At 41.0% G+C, this 23521-nt stretch overlaps 1 protein-coding gene across 2 annotated transcripts in view; it reads left to right on the forward strand.

The window, feature by feature from the left end:
- Positions 1-23521, forward strand: part of Cdyl (chromodomain Y like) — a 165510-nt gene that overhangs the window by 128067 nt on the left and 13922 nt on the right. For both annotated transcript variants that reach the window (XM_020183089.2, XM_074082989.1), the window contains exons 3-4: positions 20397-20653; positions 21938-22110. In XM_020183089.2, the coding sequence (XP_020038678.1) occupies positions 20397-20653; positions 21938-22110 (430 nt within the window). The remainder of the gene's footprint in view (positions 1-20396; positions 20654-21937; positions 22111-23521) is intronic.

Genomic DNA, 23521 nt, shown 5'->3' on the forward strand with positions numbered 1-23521 from the left:
TAGGATACTCAACTTGTCCTCGTGATGCAATCAAGAAATACAGTAAACATGTGATGATTGAGGCTGCTAGTGGTATAACACAGCAGACTGTTTTTTATAAATAGAAAGTATACACTGAAGTAGCCATTAAAATTACAGTATATGTTGAGCCAGGCATGTTGGTGCACACTTGTAATCCCAACACTCTTGGGAGACTGAGGCAGAAGAATGGCAAGTTCAAGACCAACCCGAGCTACATAATGAGACTCTGTCTCAAAAAAATAAATAAATGAAAAGAACAAATGTTTAGTGTAGGTAATGGTTTGGATCTTAAATGTTCCCTGAAAGCTTATAACGATAAAGGCTTGGTTGCCAGGCTGTGGCACTATTGAAGGTGGTAGAACCTTTAGGAGATAGGGCGTGCTAGAAGGGAGTTAGGTCACTGGGATGAAAAGGATATTGGGCCTCTGTGAAGTAAGCAGTCTTCTATCATGCATTCCCACTGCAGTGATGTCCTGGGCCACTAGAGTATAGACTGAAACTACTAGCCAGAATAAGCCTTTCTTCTTTATTGTTTATCTCAAGGTATTTTGTCACAGTGAAAGAAAAGCTGACTAACACAGTATTGCATGTACATAAACCAGTAACAGTCACTTAATGCCTGTAATGTATTTGTACAAAATTGTATGTGCTGTTCTTTTTACACCAGCATCACCACAAACATGTGAATAATACATTGCACTGTGACCTTACAGTGACTGTCACACCCTAGGCAGCAGGAATGTTTCAGTTTCATCATAATCTTATGTGCAGCCTGCCCTCAACTGAAACATCATTGTACAGTGAATGACTGAATGGTCACAGCAGTGGGGTTTCACAAAGGCCCTTAACCAGGAAAGTTCTTTTCTTTTCCAACTTTGTTGAGTGCTTTTATCATGAAATGGTTTTGGATATTATAAAATGCTTTTTCTGTTACTGTTCAAATGATTGTGTGGTTTTTAGCCTCTGTTCATGAAGCTTATTACATATAACCAAGTTAGTCAAGGTGTGTAAGCCTTGTGTAGGCTGCTGGGTTCAATTTTGTGGAGGATTTTTGAATCTGTGTTCATAAGAGATACTGGTTTGTGGTTTTCCTGTGATGTCTTTGTCTGATTTTGATGCCAGGGTAATATTGACCTCACAGAATGAGTGTAAAAGTGTTTCTTATTTTTCTTATAAGAGTTTATAAAGGGCTGATGTTAAGTCTCCTTTAAACATTTGGTGGTATTAACCAGTGAAAACTCCTAGGCCTGACTTTTTTGTGGAAAAGTTTTTGATTGCTAATCTCTTTAGGCATCATACTCTAATTGTCCTAGAGTCAGTTTTGGTGGTTTGTCTCTTTCTAGGAATTTGTATATTTCAACTAGGTTATTGATTTGTTGGCACATGGTTCTTAGTATTCCCTTATCATCCTATTAGTACTTTTAAGTGCTCTCTTCTCCCCATTTCCCCCGACCCCCTGGGGTCAGTCTAGCTAAAGTTTTGTTGAGTTTGTTGAGCTTTTCAAAGAACCAGCCTTTGATTTCTCTTATTTTTTTTGGGGGGGTGGCTGTTTTTCTGCTCTGTAGTTAATAATTTCTGTTCTTATCTCTTGTACTTGCTTTGATCTAGTTTTCTCAGGGTGGAAGCTAGTGGTTGGAGGGTTTTAACTGTATGTTGTTACTGATTCTGATTTCATTCCTCTGTGTTTGGAAATCATACTTAATATGATTTCAGATGCTTTAAATTTAGTCAGACTTGTTTCCTGGCCCACTTTATTCTCTGCCCATGTGCACTTGAGCAGGAGTCTTTGGCAGTTTGGGGTATTATTAGGTCTAAGTCATGAAGTCCAGTCATGTCTTCTTGTTATCTGTTGATCTTCTGTCCAGTTCTACTCATTCCACCTGGTGCAGTGTCCATATTAAGACTGGTGAAGTCTTCAGTTATTATTGGGTTGTCTGTTTCTCTTCCAATTATGTCTGCTTTTGCTTCATTTTAGGGCTCTGTTGTTAATTTGCACATGTGCTTGTAGTAACGTCTTCTTGATATACTTATCTTTTTGTTACTATAAAATTCCCCCCCCCCGTATTTGTTTATTTACTCATTTATTTTTCTGTTGCTAGGCGTTGAGCCCACAGTCTCATATATGGTGGGCAAGCAGTCTACTTTAGCTATACCCACAGCCCTTCTTTTTTTTCTTATGTTTCATATGATACTGGTATAACCATTACTTTTGGTTATTGTTTACACAATCTGTCTTTTTCCATTCTTATGTTTTGTGTATGGTCTCTTGTGGTCAGCATGGACTTTTTTCATTTTTTTTTCTGTCAGTCTCTGTCTTTGAAATGGGTTCTCTGCTTCATTACACATCAACTGTCACATAACATCAGTCAGTGATGACTGTATATGTAACAGTGGTCCCATAATATTATAACGGGGCTGAAAAATTCCTACTGCTTACAGTGCATTTGTGCTTTAAGATAAGTGTTATTACAAGAGTTAGAAAATCTAAAAGCATTACAAAGTTTATAAAAAGTTAGCAGTAAGCTGAAGTTACTGTGTTACTGAAGAAGAGTTTCTTTTGTTTTTTAATAAGTTTAATGTAGCCTTGGTACGCAGTGTTTGTCAAGTGTGTGGCACTGCACAGCAATGTCCCCAGCTTTCATGTTCATGCCCCATCCTCTCACTGACTCACCCAGAGCAACTTCTAATCCTGCAGTCTCTGCTTGTGGTTAGTGCTGTAGACAGGTGTACCAGTTCTTATGCCATATTATTACTGTTCCTTTTCTGTATTCAGATACACTTATTTATTTACTTGTGCTGGGAATCAAACCCATGACACTGAGCTACACCCCAATCCTTAGTTAGGTTTAGATACACAAATACTTAGCATTTTATTACAGTTGCCTCCCAAACTCAATACAGTAGAATGGTATTCAGGTTTATAGCCTAGGTGGGAAAAGCTATACCATATAGCCTTTGTGTGTAGTAGGCTGTGCCATCCAAGTTTGTGGAAGTACACTCCAGTATTTGCACAATGATGAAATCATGCATTTCTTAGCCCATATCCCTGTTGTTTAAGCAACACATGACTACACTAATAAACCTGCCATTTTCTCTACATATCTCATGTCTTTCCCTCCATTCTTCCATTGCTGCTTGCTTTTGTGTTAGATATATTCTAGTATACCATTTTAATTCCTTTTATATTTTCTTTACTATATAGTTTTAGTGTTTTTCATTGATTCCCTAGACATGATAGTTCATCCTAATCTATGAAAATATAGTTCAGATTAATACCAATTTAAGTTTAATAGCTTGCCAGCCCATATGTATATATATTGCTCCATTGTCTTTCAAATGAGACAGGAGAGGAATTATAAACCAAAATACATTTATCCTATGTTTCGTAATTACCTATGTGGTTTCCTTTATCAGTGTTCCTTATTTCTTCATGTGGATTTAGGTTACTATTTAATGTCCTCACTTTAGCCCAGAAAAATTCCTCTAGTTTTTGTTGCAGAGCAGGTCTGCTCATGGTGAATTATCTGTTTTCATTTATCTAGAAATGTCTTAGTTTCTCTTTCATTGCTGAATGATAATTATGCTAAATGCAGAACACTTGCATGGTGGTTTATTTTTTCAGCACTTTGAATAGGTTATCACACCATCATTTGTTTTCCAGTTTCTGTTGATAAACCAGTTAATCTTACCAAGGATCCTTGAATGGGATGGATCACTTCCTTTTTGCAGCTTTGACGATTCTGTCATTGGCTTGGATGTGTCTTAGAGGGGATCTCTTTGAGGTTTTTGTTGTTACTGTTTCTGCTTCAAGTTCCTTGAGCTTCTTGCATATATAGATTAAGTTTTTTTTCATCAGACTTTGAAAGTTTGGGACTATTGTTTCTTCAGATCTTTTCTACTGTTTTTTCTCCTTTGCTTTTGGGATTCCCATAATGAGTATGTTGGTATGTTGCCCAAGTCTCTATGAAGTTCTCTTCTTTTTTTGTTGAGGTTGTTTTTGTTTGTTGGTTTGTCTCTATTTTTGACAATGTTTTCAATATGTTTATGGAAGAGAGAATTTTCTAAAGTCTTTACCATTTTCACTTATGTCACCCCCATTCAGGGTTTTTTATTTCTACATGTGTCAGTTCTGAAAGAAACGTGTTTCTAAGAATTGTCTTCCTTTTTCTGATTTATATAAAGTTGCTTATAGTCTTTATCTTTCTAATATCTCTGTAGGTTCTGTAGAGGTATGTACTTTTTACATTCCTAATATTAGTTACTTACACCCCGTGTTTTATTTGTCTGTCTTACTCAGAGGGTTATCAATTTTGTTAGATTTTTGAAAGAAACTTCTTGTCGTTGTGAGTTTTATTTCATTATTTTCTGCTTTTTTTATTTCCCTCCACTATTATCTTTAGGTTTAATTCACTGGCTTTCTGACTCACTATAATGGATATTTACATTTTGAGAGTTTGGCCTTTTTTAAATATATGTATTTAAGGCTATGTATTTCCCAGTTGTATCTCATATGTTTTGATGTGTGTCTTTATTATCACTCAATGTTTTTCATGTTCTAACTTCATTTATAGTTTTTCCTATGGGTTTGGGAATCTTATGTGAGACTGCAAATGTTAGATGTTAAGTTCTTTATATAATCAATTAGGACAAGTATACATGTTTATATTGAAATCATTTATGTCTTTGCTGAGATTCATATGTTCTTTTTGACTTTTTTTTTGCCTCCTAAAAAGTTTTAATTATCCATTCATTTCTAAAATATGTTTTTGCTGTCTGTAATTTGCTCATTCTCTGTGTTTAAGATATCTCTGAGCTGTATTAGTTCTGACAGGAAATCTTTAGTAGGTCTTTATTTCTCTATGTAATGTCTTTTTCATCTGGTTCCTTTCTAGATTTATCTTTGGTTTTCAGATTTCCCAGATAGGTATTTATGTTACTTTTAAATTTTACTTGAGTAAAAATTGGGGTTGTCTTAATCTTTGTAGCTTTTATGGTCTCTTCTGCCCTTTGTGGTCTGTAACATAGCAAATACAGAGCTCACTGTGACAGCATCTTAGAGCACACTTAAAATTAGTGCAAGCATTAGTCCAGTAAACGATTTCTGATTTAGAGAGGTGGCAGGAGATGGAAGGAAAAAGTTAATACCGTCTTGGAGTGTGCTGTTTGAATACTCAGGACATCGATGGAAATGGTAGCACTTGGAAACAATAGCAAGTATATCTGACCAGTTTTCACCCTTAGCCTGTCGCCATCATCACTGCACATTAGTGACTGGTAAATGTAAGTGCAAGCACCTCAAGCATGGCCTGACTCTAGGTGATCATACACTTCCCAAAGACATTTGAAATTTTGGCTCTTATGAGGTGCCTTTGCTCTAGGGCATGTTAGAATATAGCAGGCACAATATACCAGATGCAAAAAAATTGAGATTGTGGGTTAATTTTCTTTGGAGAAGTTTGATGATAACTATTCCACATGTATCTAACCAGGATAGCATCTTTAGGATTTGAAATTAATGGCCATGCACTGCTAATGAAAAGGGAAATTAGACTGAAGTTGAGTAGTTACCTTACTAAAGCAATAGTTGCAGAAACTGATAGTTCTAAAAGTCGAGATAAACATGAAGAAAAGTTTTGTGGGTGTGAGCAGTAATAAGATCCTACTGCTGGAGAACATACCACACTATTATTTTTATTGCTGTCATCCTTTTTTGTGGTACTTGGGCTCAAACCCAGGGCTTTGTGCGTAAGCTACACCTACACCCCAGACTCTTGTCATTGTTCTTGTTCCTATATTCTCATTTGCCTCTGTTTTTCTTTTTAATTCTCTCTCATTCTCCACACAAAATAGAAGTGGAGAATCTGTTGACTTTCTAGTCCTTTTTGGTACTTTGTATCCTTTTTGGTGCCGCCCCCCACCCATGCACACCTATCTTTTTAAGTTTACTTTAGGAACTTATCCTGAATGATAGGGTTTATAATGTCTAGTAGTTTTTCATTAGTTTTAGTTTGTCAGAAGTAAAACTAAATAGCTGGAATTTGCAACTGCCATTAAAGATGGATCTTGCTTGAATAAACTTTTCCGTTAACTTTTCAAATAATACAGTTTGCTTTTTAAGGCTTTTTGTGTATTCAGTGTTCATAACTTTGATTCTAAAATGTTGGTCATCAACTGGGCTTTGTAGCTGCTCGTTGTGTATGTTTTGAAGAACTGAGGAAAGATGGGCGGCTAGTTTCTGTCAGCCACTAAGACTGTTGCTTTTCTAGATCTAGGGGTCCAAATCCCCTGAGGGATTATTTCGTTCTGAAGAGCTCAGCATAGCTCAGAATGCAGACTAACGCTGACAGAGGGTTCTTGTACACAGATATCTTAGCATACTGACCTTTAAACCACAAGACCTTAAAACATGAGCAAGGACACTTGTCGGCTCTAATTATATTCAGTTTGCAGAATTCAGAGTTTTTCTTTTGCAACTGGAGTGTTTTCTTCTGCATGAACCAAAATCTTCAAGTTCTTTTTATTCTCATACTTTCAAAAAGTCATTCAACAGACTCTTGTGTCTTTACAGGCGAGGCTTATGTCAAGGAGGAGTGCTGCCTCTGTGTGTGTGGCACTCCAGGATCTTTGTTTAAAGATATCCTCAAAATTGACTGCACATTCCCAGCACTTCATTGTGATTCTCACAGCCCCTTTCCAGCAGTCAGAGGATTTTACAACGGTGGCTTCCTGGCTTGCCCATCCCAGGTTTACTAACTAAAGTGAAGAAATTTAACAAAGATGAAAGTGATCACAGCCCATCATTTAAATCTTTCCTAAGAGTTTGTTTATAATTACTCATTAAACACAATCTGAATAATTTAGAAAAATACTAAAGAAAGCTTCAAAAAAAAAAAACATAGAATTCCCATAAGATGCAGCCATTCTACTTGTAGGAATATCAGGACTTGAAAGTAGAGTCTTGAAGAGACACTCATTCACCAGCTCTAGCAGTGTTAGTCGTAGTGGCCAGAAGATGAGAACAAGTCGAGTGCACAGCTGGTGAGTAGATAAACAAAATGTGGTCTGTCCACACAACAAAGTATCACAAAGCCTGAAAAAAAGGACAACTGTCCCTGCTACAATGTGGATATACTTTTCAGGACATACTCAGTGAAACAAGCCAATCATACAGTGTCAAATGCCTGGTTCTTAACCAGGAAGTGCCTGAAGTGGTCAGATTCGGGCATAGAAAGAGTAGTGGTTACTAGAGGATGGGAGGGAAGAGGTGCATTGGTGTCACAATTTAATGGGTACAGACTGTCAGTCTGGGAAGATGGGAAAGCTCTGGAGGTGGTGGTTAGCTGCGTAACTATAAATGCATTTAATGCCACTGAACTGTACTCTTAAACAGTTTCATGTTATGTGTGAGATGCCACAGTTAAGAAGTTCTAGGTGCTCTTTGCTAACACTTTATTCAGGACTTTTGAGACACCTGTGTCTATACACAACCACCCAGTAAGCGTGGGCACTTCTGCCAGGAAGGCGCCTGCCTTGACACAGCGGATGTCTCCAGCAGCTCCTTGCAGTACAAGGAATAAAAGCAAGTGTCAGTAAGGTAAAATGTCACAGGCAGCTTATTAATGATGTTTGTCAACTTCTGAAATGGTGTACGTGTGGTTTGCTTTTGTTTTGTACTTTGTTTTCCTTTTTAATAATCTCACTAGCATGAGCTGTTCTCTGTACAGTAGTGGCCTCTGGTCCTGTGCCCTGGTGGTACACAGCATCAAGTGTAGCCTTGGAGTGGGTAGCTAAGACAGTGAGACTTAAAGAAGAGGGTTTTAGGCACAGGGAGGACACATTTCCATATGCTCTGAGTACATTTCTTCTAGAAACCATTTCTCTGCCCAAGCCACTAGACATACTCACTGGTGGCCCAGGAGGACTCCAGTTTGGGCACCTTAAAATTTATAAGCATATGGGGAGTTATATCAGCCCCTGATATTTTTTTTTTTTAAAAACTGGATCAGAACACGTTTTCTGGTTCCTGGAAGATCATTCACATTCCTCTCTTCCTAGGCTGTTTTTAGTTGTCCCTAGCAGGTAGGTGAGCTGTTGGTCCCCTTAATCTCTCCCCATTGCCTCTGGCATTATGCCCATGATTATTTAACGAGATGTGTAACCCTGACCAGACGGTTGTTGTGGTAAACCTTCCTCAGAGTCTGATGAATCTGTGGCAATGTCTGTCATCTCTTTGCTAATTGGCAAAGTACCATATGTGCCACATTCTGTTTCTTATCAGTTGTACCTAACAGATAGATACTTATTGAGTACCTATGATATGCAAAGCATTTGGGAGTCAGTTAAAATTCCAACTCCATAACTCTTAACACTCCATGGGGATGTTCCTAACCTTCTTGAAGACTTTTCTTGTTTTTTCCCCATCTTTTGCTAGCTCACTTTTCATGTGTGCATGTTTTCCCTTCCAGAAGGCTGCTGAGTGATGGAGAGCCTTTGCAGCCTCATGGGCCTCAGTATGATCTCAGCTTGGTACCATTTCTCCCCCTCAGTAACTTCAGGTCGGCGAGTAAGCACAGCAGACCTTGGGTTTTCATCTTGTAAAGTGGAGCTTTGGTGAGAGGTCCAGTACCATCCAGTGAGCATTGATAGTCTATCTATGGGTGGTGGTGGCTAATCCTTTGCATCAGTGTCTGTGTCCCTGACTGCTGTGATCGCCATGCTCTGAAGAAACACAAGATCATTAACCACTAAGAGTTACCAATGAATGGCTCATTCTGAGGGAAGGTAATCAGAATGTGAAACTTTTTACTTTCCTGAAAGACACTAATTGTGCAAAATTACAAATACTAGCAGTGTAAGAAACAACTGCTAAACTGTTTTCACACTGGAGGCTACCTATCACTGTGAACTTACAAGCTTCTTGTTCGGGGTACAGTTCGTAATGAGGAAAGTGGGCAATCTTGTTGGCATTGACCAGCACTGGTCACATCCTACAGCTGGCTTCCCAGATCCTGAGCTGTCCATTTCCCTACTTATTTCATTCTGTTACTTACTATTTCAGACCTCAAGTATGCTCTGTCAGTGATAGATAGCAAACACATTGACTCTGGATTGGGGTCCTGAGCATCACGCTGGAGAGGGGTGACTGTGCTCCACCTCATGAATCTCAGGTGACCCAGGGTATCCCAAGGAATATTTTGTGTAATTCTGTTGTGAGTCAGAATAAGAACTCCTATGCAGACGGCAGTACATCACACTTGACATGTCAAATAGAACAGTATTGTATCTCCCTTGTGTTAATTAGGCCAGCCTTATTTAGGTTTAGGAAGTTATGATTAACTATATGGAGTTGATTTAAAGTTACATAATCTCACTAATTGATATTTCCTTTAGTCTCAAAAATAGTATTTTTCTGTTTGTCTCCTTATTGGTTTTCATACTTAGCATTTTTAGATTGGTTCTTAGAAAAGGTAGTAGATCGCTTTATTTAAAGAAACCACTTATGTTCTTTCTGTTTATTCCCAAAGTTCTAAGCCTGTGTGCTCTTTGGTTTTTAATGTCTGCATTTCACAATTTTCCATTCATCTGCCGTTAGTCTATTTCTGGTACTCCTTGGGTTCTTTGGCAGTTTCAAGGAATTATTTGTATTGTTTCATGGACTGGAATGGCTTTTATGCATCCGCCATCCTCTGGTTTCCTTTTGCTCTTTAAAGAGTGAGTTATTTGTGGTATTATGCTTTTCCCACCACTAACACTATGCCACAAGCTGCATGGTACAGTTTCAGGACCTGCTTGCTTGGGCTTAGCATGGGCCAGGTTCATCTTGCAGAGCTGGGTACACCTGCTCACCCTGGAACCTCAAACACAGCTCCTGATTGATTGTCATGAGAAAGCATCAGAGGTGAGAAACAGACCTGAGTCAGGGAAACCTAGACCATTCACCTAAGTTTAGACTTCATAGTTTTTATATTTTGATTCTTTACTTATAGGGAAATTCCTGAATGAAAGAATTGAAACTTTGTACACTATGTGAGTGGAAGAAATGCTCCTGAGTGTGGCTGACCTTATTTAATTCTTGGGATGAGATTCCTGGGATTGCCTGTTCAGCAGTGTTCTATTGCTGAATAGGCAAGCACAATGTGTGCTGCTTTGAGAATATTTGAATCTGTGTCAGTGCTCAAAAAGATCAGAAATACAGATTTTTTTTCTTCTTTCTCCTTTTATTTTATCATTTTTACATTTACTTACATGTATATATATTGTTTGTTCCACCTCCCCCTACCCCCCAGAAATACAGATTTTGATAGCAAAATAACATTAGTTATGAGCTTTTATGAGGAAAGTCTTTATAGTTAGACTGTTGGGAGGGGTAGAAAAGATGGGGGGGAGTCTATAAAATCTTTCTTAGAAAATTATTTCGTAGTTCAGTAGAAATGGTTGTATTAGATGTTCCCTGTAACTTAATATTATATTTGTAGACTAAATTATGTAAATGTTACATAAAATCAGCCAGTTATTAAACTATAATATCTGCTTTTATTGTGTTTTTAATTAGCCTGAATAAAAAGCCCTTTAAAATTGGGGGGGGGGTGTTTGTTTGTTTTGTTTTTTAAATTTTTTTTTTAATTAGTTTTTTAGAAAGCATCTGAATGCAGTTTGTTGGGTGTTATGATTATTCAATGAAGTATTTAATTAGTGCTAAGTGGAACTGTTGCCAAGCTCCAATAAGGAATCATATCCTAGGTAGGGTTAAACCCCCAGCAAAATTAATTTATTACACGTCTTAATGAAGTTTGAATGTTCAATAAACTGTGTGCACTTAAAAAGATTTAAAGAAGGTTATGGTGGCCACAAGGTTGGCTAATGGCAACGTACAGTCGCACAAGATGCCCAGGGAGCCAGCGGGTGGGCAGAGCATCCAGACACAAGAGACACTAACTGTGAGAATCAGCCACATGAACAGAGTGGGCAGGCCAAGCTGATGTATCTGTGGTGATCACCGGAGATTTGTGACCTCCATGGCTATCCTCTGGTAGAGTTAGGACGGTGACCAGCTGTCCTTCTTTCTCTCTGTACCACCTGCCTTCCAGGATGGTAGTGAGGCAAGGAAGGAGGCCAAAATGAGGCTGTCTAGGAAGCAGATGCAAGAGGTTGGGTCAGTGAGAGAACTTGAATCTCAGGTTTCTTCATTTGTCAAACATATGCTAGGTGTCATTTTCTATGCTGTGATCCAGATAGAGGTGCCTCCCCTCGGGGCCCAGATAAGTTGGGTTAGGACTGTCAGGGAATCCAGCTGAGCTTCTCACGACAAATTTGACGCACAGAGGTGCTGGCACTGCTGAAGAAGTGTTCTCAGTCTTCCGCAGTAAAGGACACATCAGTGCATAGGCATGCTGTGGACTCTAGTCTCATAATCTATTCTGTTTGAAAGAAGGAAGTACTGGTTGGTAACCATGGCCTTGTGTTTCTATCCCTGAGCTTGAAGGGTACTGTTGTGTCTAGTAGGGAGATAGTATCCAGGGAAAGGAACACAGCATCATCCCATAACCCCGGGACAGCTCCAGGGTCGCTATCAGACTAGGTGTTGGGTAGCTGCACTGAAGGAATGTTAAAAAGGCCTGCCAATCTAGACCCAGTGTGGAAACCTGTGGCTGTAGCAGCTGGGACAGAAAGGAGACTGCTTGGGCAATTCTCTTTTGAGAGTCTGGCAGTTTTGCCTAGCTTGGGCAAGTGACTGGTCTAGCAGAAGCACAACAGTGGTGACCTAGTGCCCTACCTCCCGTTTGCTGTGGAACATCTTCCTGATGGGCAGAACACGTGGCTGGGGTGCAGGGGATCAACCACACTCACGGCCAAGGTTTGGGAATGAACAGTGCGGAGTGGGGGGGGTTGGACAGCAGAATTTGGACTGGCTTATTCTTCATAAGGTTTCTTTTACTTGACTAACAATGGGGATACATCCCATTGTAACACCATCATGGTAAGATTAAAAATATAAGCCAAAAATGTGTTGAACAGGCTAGACACAGTGGCTCACAACTGTAATCCTAGCTACTCAGGAGGCAGAGATCAGAAGGATTGCAGTTGGAGGCCAGCTGAGCAAAAATTTTGTGAGAGTCCCGTCTCAACCAATAAGAAGCTGGGTGTGATGGCATGCACCTGTCATTCCAGCTTCATGGGAAGCCTGAACAGGAAAATCACAGTATAGGTCAGACCAGGCGTAAAACAAGACTCTGTTTGAAAAGTACCTAAAGCAAAAGTAGCTGGGGGCATGCCTCAAGTGGTAGAGCACCTGATGGTAAGTTCAAGCCCCTGAACTCAAACCTCATTATAACTCCCCCTCAAATAAAGGAAAAAGCATTAAATACACATAACCTCAAGCAGCACACTTTGCAGTGATGGCGTCCCCTTGAGATCACAGGGTTGGCTGTGAAGTGTGGGCACTAGAAGATTAGACCTCGTTATCACTAGCCCAAGGAAACATCCAAATTCAAATTTTGAAGTATGGTTTTCATGGAATGCCTATCACTTTTTGCACCTTCATAGAGTTGAAACATTGTAAAGTGAGCCATCTTAAGTTGAGGACCATTTCAGTTTGGTTACATTAAGTTTGTATGATGAAGAGGCTCAGTGTCTTCAATGGCTATTTTATTAGGTTTTTTCTGATAGAATAAACAAAGATAAAGCATCTCCAATAAATAAAGCAGTCCCAATGCTGATGTAAAGGTAGACTTGCACTTGGTCTCTGAGTCCCAGACCTAGAGCTGCCCTGTTAGGGGTCATGCTGACAGGACCACCAGGAGTTTCTATGTGGACCAGGAGACATGAGGCAGTAAGTGGTGGCAGATTCTAAAGACCATTTTTACCTTCCCACACCTTTCCTGCAAGGGGACAGTTGAGGACAGGGTATTTCCCTAATTGGTGTTCAAGAAAGATTTGGCTATGGCCAGTGACTTGGCCTGGAGTCCCTTAGCCCATCCAAGTTGAGGAGAGCTGCATTTGAGGCACCGTTGCCATCGGAAAGCACAGGTCTCCCGCGGAGTACTGTGGTGGTGGATGCTGCTCTTCTTAGCAGAGAGGATATTTGAAAGTGAGCCTGAAGGGCTGAAGGCATGCCTCAAGTGGTAGAGCGCTTGCCTAGCAAGCATAAGGCCCTGAGTTCAAACCTCAGTACCACTATGGATGGATGGGAAGAAAGAAGGAAGGAAGGCAGAAAACTCCATGAAAAGAGATGAAGATTTGGGAGTGGCCAAGTGTATGTCCACTGTGGGGCAGGGTTGAAGACTGGGGAGAACGAGACAGCCTAGCACGGCAAAGAAAGCAGAGTGCTGTCTACTTGAATCAGAGCACAAACATATGATGCTCTTCTCTCCCCACTAACTGGGTTATATTTATTCAGCTTGGTGAAGCCGTGGGGCCCCAGCTCTGGAAGCCAGTGTTCTTCCATGTTGCAGGAAGGGACAGCAATGTCCGCATGCTTTGCTGTGTAGACATGAGTGAATTCCTCTTGAGGAACTGGGGTGATGAAGTTCAAAATGTAGTGTTTGACATGACATTTCCCATTCTTACTCTCCATTAGTAGTTGGGGTATAGCATATCATTAGTTAGGTGGTTTTATTTTTAGCCAGGTGTAAAATGTGGCTGTGAATAAATTCTTGGGAAAACTGTAGTATGGGGGCTTTGTGAAGTTGTGGAAAATGGGACCACCTGACATCATGTGGGAAGTATAACACCTGTGCATCAGGTGGCTGTTGAAGGTGTGTGTATTTCCAGTCTTACTCAGGTTCAGCTGATGTTGTGTGTTCACTAGCCTTCTGCACACATGACATGACATGCAGTCTACTCATACTGCTCGTAGAATACCAGTTGTGTTGAAACAAAATATTACAGTACCACTGGCCGTATACTGTCTTCCTCAAAGACAGCTAGGAATGAGCACGTTAGCTATAAACTCAGAGATCCTTGGGGATTAAACAATTGAAGGACATTTTATAATCCTTTATAATGTCTTATAAATTACAAGGATCCACTGACCCGTTTAACGTATAGTGGAGAAAATGTTTAAAGCCTTCCTTTTACTCTTCCATGCTCATAGGAAAATTCTGCCTCGATAAATTCAGTTTGCAGATTTATAAACTGATTAAAATTACACTTTTCTGTATACTTATTGGATTAGTTTAGGTAAGTGTGAAAAACAATATTTTGAAATGTTAAGCCCTATAAACATGGGTTATTAAATGTGCAGACACCATAGTACTTGCTCTCTAACCTTAGAAAAAATAATGGCCATGAATACCTGAGATTGGCTATAATCAGGTGGGAACATTCAGCAGTTGAGAACCATATTGCCTTGACAACGTATTAAACTTGCTGTTTTTTTTTTTTTTTTTTTTTTTTGCACTGCTGGAGTTCAAACTCAGGGCTTCACACTTGTTAGGCACATTTTCTACTGCTTGGGCCAAGCCTCTAGCCCTTTTTGCTTTATGTGTTTTTTAGGTCGGGCCTTGCAGCATCTCCTTAACTTTTTTTGCCCAGGCTGGTCTCAAACTGCGATCCTCCCACTCTCAGCCTTTGAAGTAGTAACTAGGATTATAGGCGTAAACCACCACACCCAGCTTAAACTTGCTGTCTCTTGATTAAATAATCTTAAACTCAAATATAGTCAAATAACAGTAAATCTTTACCTAATGAAAAGTAATATCCCAAAAACTTTAATCTAGATTTTGAGTGTCATAGTATGTTTTCCAGTAGTTGCCTGGTTATATCAGTAATATTCAGCACTGTCAAAATTTACAAAAGAATCGCTCCATACTTTTATCACCAAGAAAAAGCCATTATTAACATTCCTATAATTTATTCTTAAAAAACACACACAAAATACTGTGTGATATCTATCCACACATACCCTTTGTCAGCTTTCACTTCTTTCATGTCAGTTTCCTACCAGAAGAACATTCTTTCACTTTTTTTTTAGTGTAAGTCTGTTGATGACAAATTATATTTCTCTTTTGTCTGGAGTTTTTTCTTTTTCTGCTCTCATAATGAAGGACATTTCTGTTACGTACATGCTGTGCATGTTTTTGTTGTTTTTTTGTAGTTGTTTTTTTTTTTAACCTTGTGCACTTTAAAGATACCATTCTGTCTTTTCTGAAGATAAGTATACAGCTGATCTGTAATTATTTTTGGTTTTTTTCCCCAGGTTTTTAGCAGATTATGTCTTAGTTTGATTGGTGTGTTTATCCTGATTTTGTGTGTGTGTGTGTGTGTGTGTGTGTGTGTGTCCTTATTGATCCTTGTTAAGCTTCTTGGGTCTATAGACTTGTAGCTTTGGTGAAATATGAAAAACTTCTAGCCATTATTTCTGTGAGTATTTTATACCCACCCCTTCTAAGATTCAAATTACAAACATGCACTGGGTGCCAGTGGCTCACACCTATAATCCTTGCTGCTCAGGAGGCACGGATCAAGATCAGGAGGATTGTGGTTTGAAGCCAGCCTGGGCACATAGTTCCTGAGACCCTACCTCAAAAATACCCAACACAAAATAAAAGAGTTGGTGAAGTGGCTCAATTGGTAGAGAACCTGCCTAGAAAACATGAGGCTGAGTTCAAACCCCAGAACTACACACACACACACAGATAAATTACACAAAATGCCAGATGGCTTGATGTCTTCCCACAGAGGACACTCTGCTCTTCACTTTTTTTTTTTTTTTTTGGGTTTGAACTCTTTTTTTTTTTTTGGGTTTGAACTCAGGACCTCACACTTGCTGTGCAGGCACTCTACCACTTGAGCCCCTCTGCCAGTTCATTGTTTTTTCTATCTCTTGTCTCTCTGCATTGCATTTTGAGTCTGTAGCTGTATTTTCAAGTTCTAGCTTTTCTTTTGTACCATTAAAGATGTTTTTACTTTTTTTACTTCTGATTTTTACTTCTAATCTTCCATGTCCATATTATGTTCATGTTTTCTGGAAAATAAACCCTTGAGCATATTGAAGGGTTTTGTTTTTGTTTTCTAAAACTAAGCATACTTGAGGATTTCTGTACTGACCCTGTGTATGGCTTGCAGTCTATAAAACCCAAAATAAACATTACAGAGTGTTCTTCCAGACAGTGACTACTAATGCTTATATGTACACACATTGAACAACGTGCTTCACCCTCTTTAAACTAAATATAAGAACACCATTAAGAGGCAGAGATTTTTATTTTTCATAGCATGGTCTTGTGTTTGCTATTAACAAATGGGATAGCACTCTCCCAAGGAGCCAGCCGTTCTCTGTGAGCATTAGGACCAAGTATCGGAGTCACTACCTTGTGTTATAAAGTAGAGGCCAAGTAATTTGGAACAACATCTGAGATGATTTTAAGTTTCCAATGTTAGATCAGTTCATTACTGTGAAAATACAGCTCTTTATTAAAAACGTATCTCCCTAAGAAATAGGAAATATGAATGAATTTTAGAGAGTCTGTGATTCCAGAGGCAAATAATATCTCAGTCTTTACCCGTTACATGGAGGTCTCTTCTCCTTCACAGGGAGTATCTGTGTGGTCAGTGGTGACTGCCAGGGCACAGGAGGTCTGACTGCCCTCTCATGGACCCTCTGCTTGCTGTGCCCCCTGGTCTTTCCTCATTGTATTTTCAAGTCATTGCTTCAGCCTTACTCTTCACATTGATCATGTCCTTTCCTGTCAGTTCTGTCACCATTATTTTCAGGTCTCTTTCTAGTCACAGATTTAATCTTGGTTGGTGATTCTGCTTTCCTGCATCTTGCTTGTCCTCTCGTTAGCTACTGAAAATGACAACTTTTACAGTTCAGGGTGCTGGGTTTTGTTTTATGCTTTTTAAAAGTGTTGTCTTTGTTCTGGCTTGTTTTTAAGCTGTGTTAGTGCAGTTGTATATATCCTTTATTCCAGGCTTAGCTTAGTTTCACTGCTAACATGTGCCTGTTCTGGGGTCTCCACCAAACGCCCCATGGGTGAAGTCACTCCACTGTGACTAGTGAGGACTCCCAGTGCCCACTGATAGGACTCTGGGAATTGTTCTTTCCTCAGAAGTTACTACCTTTACAGACTTGGAGATTTTCTCCCTATGCATGCTTGGATTGGTATTCAGCAAAGGCTCAAGGGGATCCCTAAACAGTTGTGGAAATTTCTCCCTCCTTTCCCATTTCCTTGGCCCACGATTATAGTTCCCTGACTCCCCTCCCCAGTCCCAAAGTCATTTGTGTGCTCATCAGCACTTCCACTAGCTGTACTTGAGCTCCCTCCTTGCAACTGCAGTGTCCCTGTCACCTCTGGATGCCTTGTCTGCACCCTTCACTCTGGGGATACAGCCCTTCCTTGCCTGTCATCCAATGTCTAAATACAGTTCTTGCATGCATAGTGCTTCATTTCCTAGAGGTCATCAGAAGACAGGAATTGTGCACACAGTTTCTTGCTAAGGTTGCAAGCATGTGTCACAAGTCATTTTTACCAAGACTTAGGCTTTTTTGAAGCCATGATATTTAACAGGTTAACATCCATGTTTGATGGCATCTTCTTTGCTCTGCAACACACTAGAAGAAAACCACTTGTCCTAGACACCAACAGAGGTTTCTTTCCCAGCCACATTAGTGCTTGTGGTTTATGGACCAGCATTGGTCAGCTCTGAGTCCTGGTCCTGAAGGAAATGTTAGTTCACAGAATCACTGAGTTTTCACACAGTTGATACTGTGGGGAATATTTTCTTCTGCACCACAGGGTTCACCTCTTGTGAATTATGAGCAGTGTGATGTCTGGCAGTTCACTTGGGTTTTCATGTCTAAATCAAGGGATCTGAGCTGAAAGGGGCCTCATTTATTCAATAACTGTTTACTGGGGATACATGAGTGAATTTCACAGGCCTGATAATAAATATTATGCATAGACATCTAATGAGGATAAAATAACTTTTAAAGGTATTATGAAGAAAAAGGGGTAATGTGCAATGGAACTGGGCAGGAGCTAGCACTTGAGCAGAAGAAACTGGCCATTTGACACTCTAGGACTAGGGCATCTAGACAGAGGGAAGAGCAAGTGCAGGGGTCCTGAGGTAGGTACAAACCCAGATGGTGTGAGAACATGTGACTGAGTAATCTCGAGTGAGGACAGAGGGACACAAGTGAGGCATGTGGTGCTGCCCTTTGGAAAATGTTTAGCCATCTCTGTAGGCACCAACCCCCCCCCCATACTCACCTCCAACCCAGCTTCCCTGAGTCCTCCTCCTACTCCTCCTCCCCAACGTCCCTGTGGATGCCCCTCTCACCTGCTCGCTTGGGTTCAAAGGTTCAAGTATGGTACTTCTCTGGACTCAGAAGTTGTCTGGCCATATTGATCCTAAGTCTGAATTGGAGTAGATCAAGCAATGATGGAGAAAAGGGAGAAGTTGAGACAGTGAGTGTAGTAGACCAGGCGAGGCTGTGATTGGTGTGAGAGAAGAGGTTGGTGCAGAGGAGAAGAGGTTAGAGAGGGTTTCTGGGCAGAAGAATGTTTAAACAGATGAGGAGGATCTGATCTGTAGAAGAGAAGATGAAGATTTAAAGAAAGAGAAAGGATCATTCCCAGTTATCAAAAGGATTTAGCAACAGTCCTGCCTGGAAGGTAACATTATCAAATGCTCTGTCATTAGATATCCTCCAGGTTACAGATCATTAGGAGTTTGCTCTGTGAATTTGCCAGCACTGGAATGACAAAGGCCAAGGTTATTCATTGCAGCATTGTCCATAATATAAAAGCTTAAGTGTAGTGACTTCTGATACATCCCCCACAACAGACTGGGGTGCAGCCGTAGAGCAGAATAGGGTGTCTGTCCCTAGAGTAGACTCCGAGATACTGTTGAATGTAAAGCAAGGTGTAAAGATGTAAGTAATAAGCACCGGCACACCATGCCCAGTGTGCTTTTCTTTTATGTTCTTTAAAAGCAGGTAGAGGGAAAATGGATGTTCATATTTCTGGAGTGTAAAGACAATCTGGAAGGATTCTTGATTCGGGGGAGAGGGGCTTTTACCACATCTTTTTATATTTTTAGACTCTTAAAACATATGCATGTATTAATAGCCTCTTTAAACATTTCAAAAGATTGGATTTGGTTTTTTTATTCCAAAGATTAAAATTGACAGTATTATTTCCACCAACTGAGTGAAAGTCAGATGTTTTACCAGGAATATTGTCTTCTCTATAATAACTGTGTATGAGTCCTTTCTGGTGGCTTTGGCTTTTTTCTTCCACTTTTTGGAGAAAAATTTTTTTGATTAAATTTTTTAGTAGGGTATGTTCATTGTACCCGGGGTGGGGGATTCATAGTGACAGTTCCAATTAGACTTGTACATTATTTACATTGCCCTGTGGAGAAAATATTTCTAGATTCATAATGGGGCACACACCTCCAATTTCTAATTTCCTGAGCATAGCCCAGCATCATTGTCATTCATTGGTTTTCCTTTTTTCCCATCCAGAGGCTCTATTCATTGCCACAATAGATTTTATTTAGACAGCTCACATAGATAGGATAATTACTTGCCTTCATACTTGAGTTCTCACTCTAACATACCTTGTAACTCTAGTAAACTGTTAAGTGAACCCCTTGATTTTAATATAATAAAAAATGTTGAAGGTTGGGGTTATAGCTCAGTGGTAGAGTATATGCCTAGCATGCACCAGGTCCTGCATTCATTCCTCACCACCAGAAGAAAAAAAGAAATGTTCAGGAGAGCAGACATTAAGACTGACTGGAAAGCAGCGTCTGGGTTGGTATTGAAGAGCTGAAACCTTGTGTGGTGGAGGAGAGGAGCGGAGAGCCATCCTCCACTACTTAAGTAGCTGTTTCAGGCAGTGGATGAACACTCGACTAGTCACCTTTTGGGCAGCGAAAGGAGAGGTTCTGACTGTCTAAGGTGCTTCACGAGAGCCAGGTCTGAAGTTGCACCCACCTCACTACTTCATGCACCTGCAAAGACAGGTGTGTCTACAGAGCCCTCTTGCCTTGGGGAAGAGGATTTTCTTGAATCACTTTTTTTTCCATTCAATTTGTCAAACCTCCAACAGCTCCTCTCTGTGAGACCCATTCGTTCTCTTTTTAATTCCTTTCTTCAAAGCTCTCCAATTCTGTAGCTTCCTCTAGTACCTCTCCAGCTTTATATTTTAGGCCAGATAAGCAGAGGGTGGTTTCCTGTCATACATGGAAAGAAAACAGAAATAACCTTAAAGTAGACTTTGTCAGGAATCTAACTGTTAGAGTTCTGACATTGATAGGTTAAATCATGTGTTTGCAGTGAGTGTTTCCGTCTAACTCAGAGGTGACCCTGGGAGTGAACTGGTGGCAGGACATCACAGACCACTGTGATTTCAAACTCTTGGCAGGTACATCTCCATTCATGGATGCGCTAACAGCCAATGGAACGGCCAACATACAGACGTCTGTTACAGGAGTGGCGGCTGGCAAAAGAAAATTTCTTGACGACAGAAGAGACCAGCCTTTTGACAAGCGGCTGCGTTTCAGTGTGAGGCAGACAGAGAGTGCCTACAGATACAGAGATATTGTCGTCAGGAAGCAAGATGGCTTCACCCACATCTTGTTATCCACAAAATCATCAGAGAATAACTCTCTAAACCCAGAGGTGAGAGATGCGCCCTGCTGTGCGTTTCACGCTTCTCCATGCCCAGTCCTGCCCGCTTTGCTCAGTGGCTCTTTGTGTCTTCCTAAACTTTCTGGGCTGGCCCACAATGCCCCCAGAAGGCCAGAAGCAGTGGGGACATGACAGCTTGGCTGCTTATTATATTGACTCAAGTGACATAGGGAGAGTGGGTGTGTGCCGGCTATCTACTCCATTCTCCAGTGGGAGCCTGGTTCCTACTAGGAGAAGGGGAAAAGGCAGCAGCACCTCTGTCCTTGTTCACCTCCCAGATCAAGAGCTGTTCATCTGTATCCCTGGCCCCAAAAGTCATCTGGGAAATGTGTGTGTGCACAGGTTTTCTTTAGCTCTCATCGGACTCTTGATGGCTCCTGGGTCACACGTGATAAAGATGTCCTGGTCCCAGCCTCTCCTAGGGTTCCGCAGCATCCTTGTGGGCAGTCTTCAGCACTCGTAGCTCAGTGACAGGGCTTTGTGCGCATGCTCAGTGTCGATAATTCCTGGTAAGGTGGCTCACAGAGACCAGGGAGACTGGTGCTCAGAGGCCTGGGAGCCAATTCCATGCAGGCACCAGAGCCAGGAGCGTTTGGACTTGGACTGCACCTCGCCAAAGCTTTAAGTTCTGCATTGCTTTTTTCCACTGTGCACAGCTGGGAAAGTTGTTTCCATGAGTAAAAACCAAACACAGAAAGCCTGTGCTGGCCAGGGTCAACACAGCGAGCACTCAGGGCTGCTCCTCGTACAGCTGCAGACTGCAGACCCCTCGATGCTCGTTTCCCAGGTCTCCGCGGATTTGATGATTCCGTGCCCTTCTGCATTTGTCCTCCCAGGCCGCTGGGCTTCTGCTAGTGCACTGCAGGTCTCTGTCCCATGTGAGGTAGGCAGGTTTTAATAAAGTGATCAGTAAATAAAATGGAACTGAACTCAGTTGCTGAGCTGGGTGAATGTGCTACCTGCTGTCCACACTGTAGAAAACCCAGGGGATAAGTAAGGAGCTTGGCTAGCCACCGAGAGCCGTGATGGCCGCAGAACACTCAGGTGATGTAGATTCACAGGCCTCTGTAACGATCCTCTGTTCAGAATGCCAGGTGGTTGTACTCACACTGTGTCCCCAGCACCCCGATCTCTGGTTCCAGAAAAGAAGTACTGTGCAATTATTCACAGTCCAGTGGGTGAAGCAAGCCCCACAAGGCTGGAGTGAGTTTCCTGTAGGTCTCAACTGGCTGGTCACAGAAAGATGTCTACCCCTGACCTTGTGGTGACTTCTAGGTGATGAAAGAAGTCCAGAGCGCCCTGAACACAGCTGCCGCCGATGACAGCAAGCTGGTGCTGCTCAGCGCTGTGGGCAGCGTCTTCTGCTGCGGCCTGGACTTCATTTATTTCATACGGCGGCTCACGGACGACAGGAAGCGAGAAAGCACTAAGATGGCAGACGCAATCAGGTAGGCAGAACCGGGGTGTCTGAACCCTGGACTTGGGGTCTGGTGTTCAGCTACCAGTCCTGAATAGAATAAAGGTGCTAGTGGCAAAGTCCTTGATCACCTGTCTTCTAGGGGCCTGGTATAAATTCCTGCTCACCTTGTGAGTTTTCAAGAGCTGGCTTGAATTTACCCAGCAGTACTGGGGCTGTTTTCTGTGTGTGACACAGCACCGGGTCTGGTGACTTGTGCCAGGCTGCCCAAGCCTGTGCTGTGCGTGTAGTTCTCAGCCTTGAGGAAAGACTTCTGTTCTAAACAGTAACTAACCATCTGCTTGACTCAATAAGTTGTCTATGCTTTGTGACAATTCCATAAGGTCACATGGAGAGATTTATTTATTTTGTTTTCTATTTATTTATTTTAGTAAAAGTAGTGCACATTCTTATTTAAGTTCATTCTAAGTTCCAGCTACACTGAGAGTTAGGGATACACAGTATAAAGTCAAGTCCCCCTTCTCTATGCCCCAAGGAACCCTCCATTCACTTCTATGTCTTCCTCAACCTTGCTCTTAATACTTTCTTTTTTTTTTTACATGACAAATAAAAATTGTATATACTTATACAGTGTACACTTGTGATGGCTTAAAGTATTTAAATATTTATACATTGTGGAATGGCTACATCAAGCCAATTAAGACATCCATTCTCTCTCTCCTCTCCCTCTCTCTGTTTTTTGGTTGGTACAAGGATTTTGAACTCAGGGCCTCATGCTTGCCAGGCAGGTGCTCTACCACTTGAGTCACACCCTACCCCTTTTTTTGCTTTAGTTATTTTTCAGATCAGTTCTCACATTTTTGTCTGGGGCTGGTCTCCAACCTTGATCCTCCTATCTATGCTTCCCACCTACCTAGGATTAGAGACATGCTCACCATGGTAGACTTATTTGTTGAGATAGGGTTTCCCAGACTTTTTACCCAGGCTGGCCTCAAACCATGATCCTCTAAGTAACTAGGATTACAAACATGTATCACCACACTTCGCCTTTGTCTCACATTTTTTTTTTTGGTGACTACACTCAAAGTCTCCTTTCTTAGCAATTTTCAAATTTGTAATCCGTTGTTAACTAGTCACCTTGACCTTCTTGATGTAAGCATTTTTAAATCTGTAGTTCATATACTTTGTTATGCTAATTACTCTGTATAATTCAAAGGCTTAATTTTTCAGAGGTGAGTTGGTTTTTTTCTTAAGCAAATGAAACCAGTCACTAATCAGGAAGATTTGAATTTGTCTTCACACCTCTCTAAAAGGTCACCTCCCTAAGCACCCCTCAAAACCCTTTGCATTGCCTTTTTAATTTATACAAAGATGAACTACGAAGAGCTGCAGACTTGCACAACGGCGATAAAGTGGCTGGATCCTCTCCCACCCCCAGGTAC

Source organism: Castor canadensis, chromosome 8, assembly GCF_047511655.1.
Source record: "Castor canadensis chromosome 8, mCasCan1.hap1v2, whole genome shotgun sequence".
Taxonomy (NCBI): domain Eukaryota; kingdom Metazoa; phylum Chordata; class Mammalia; order Rodentia; family Castoridae; genus Castor; species Castor canadensis.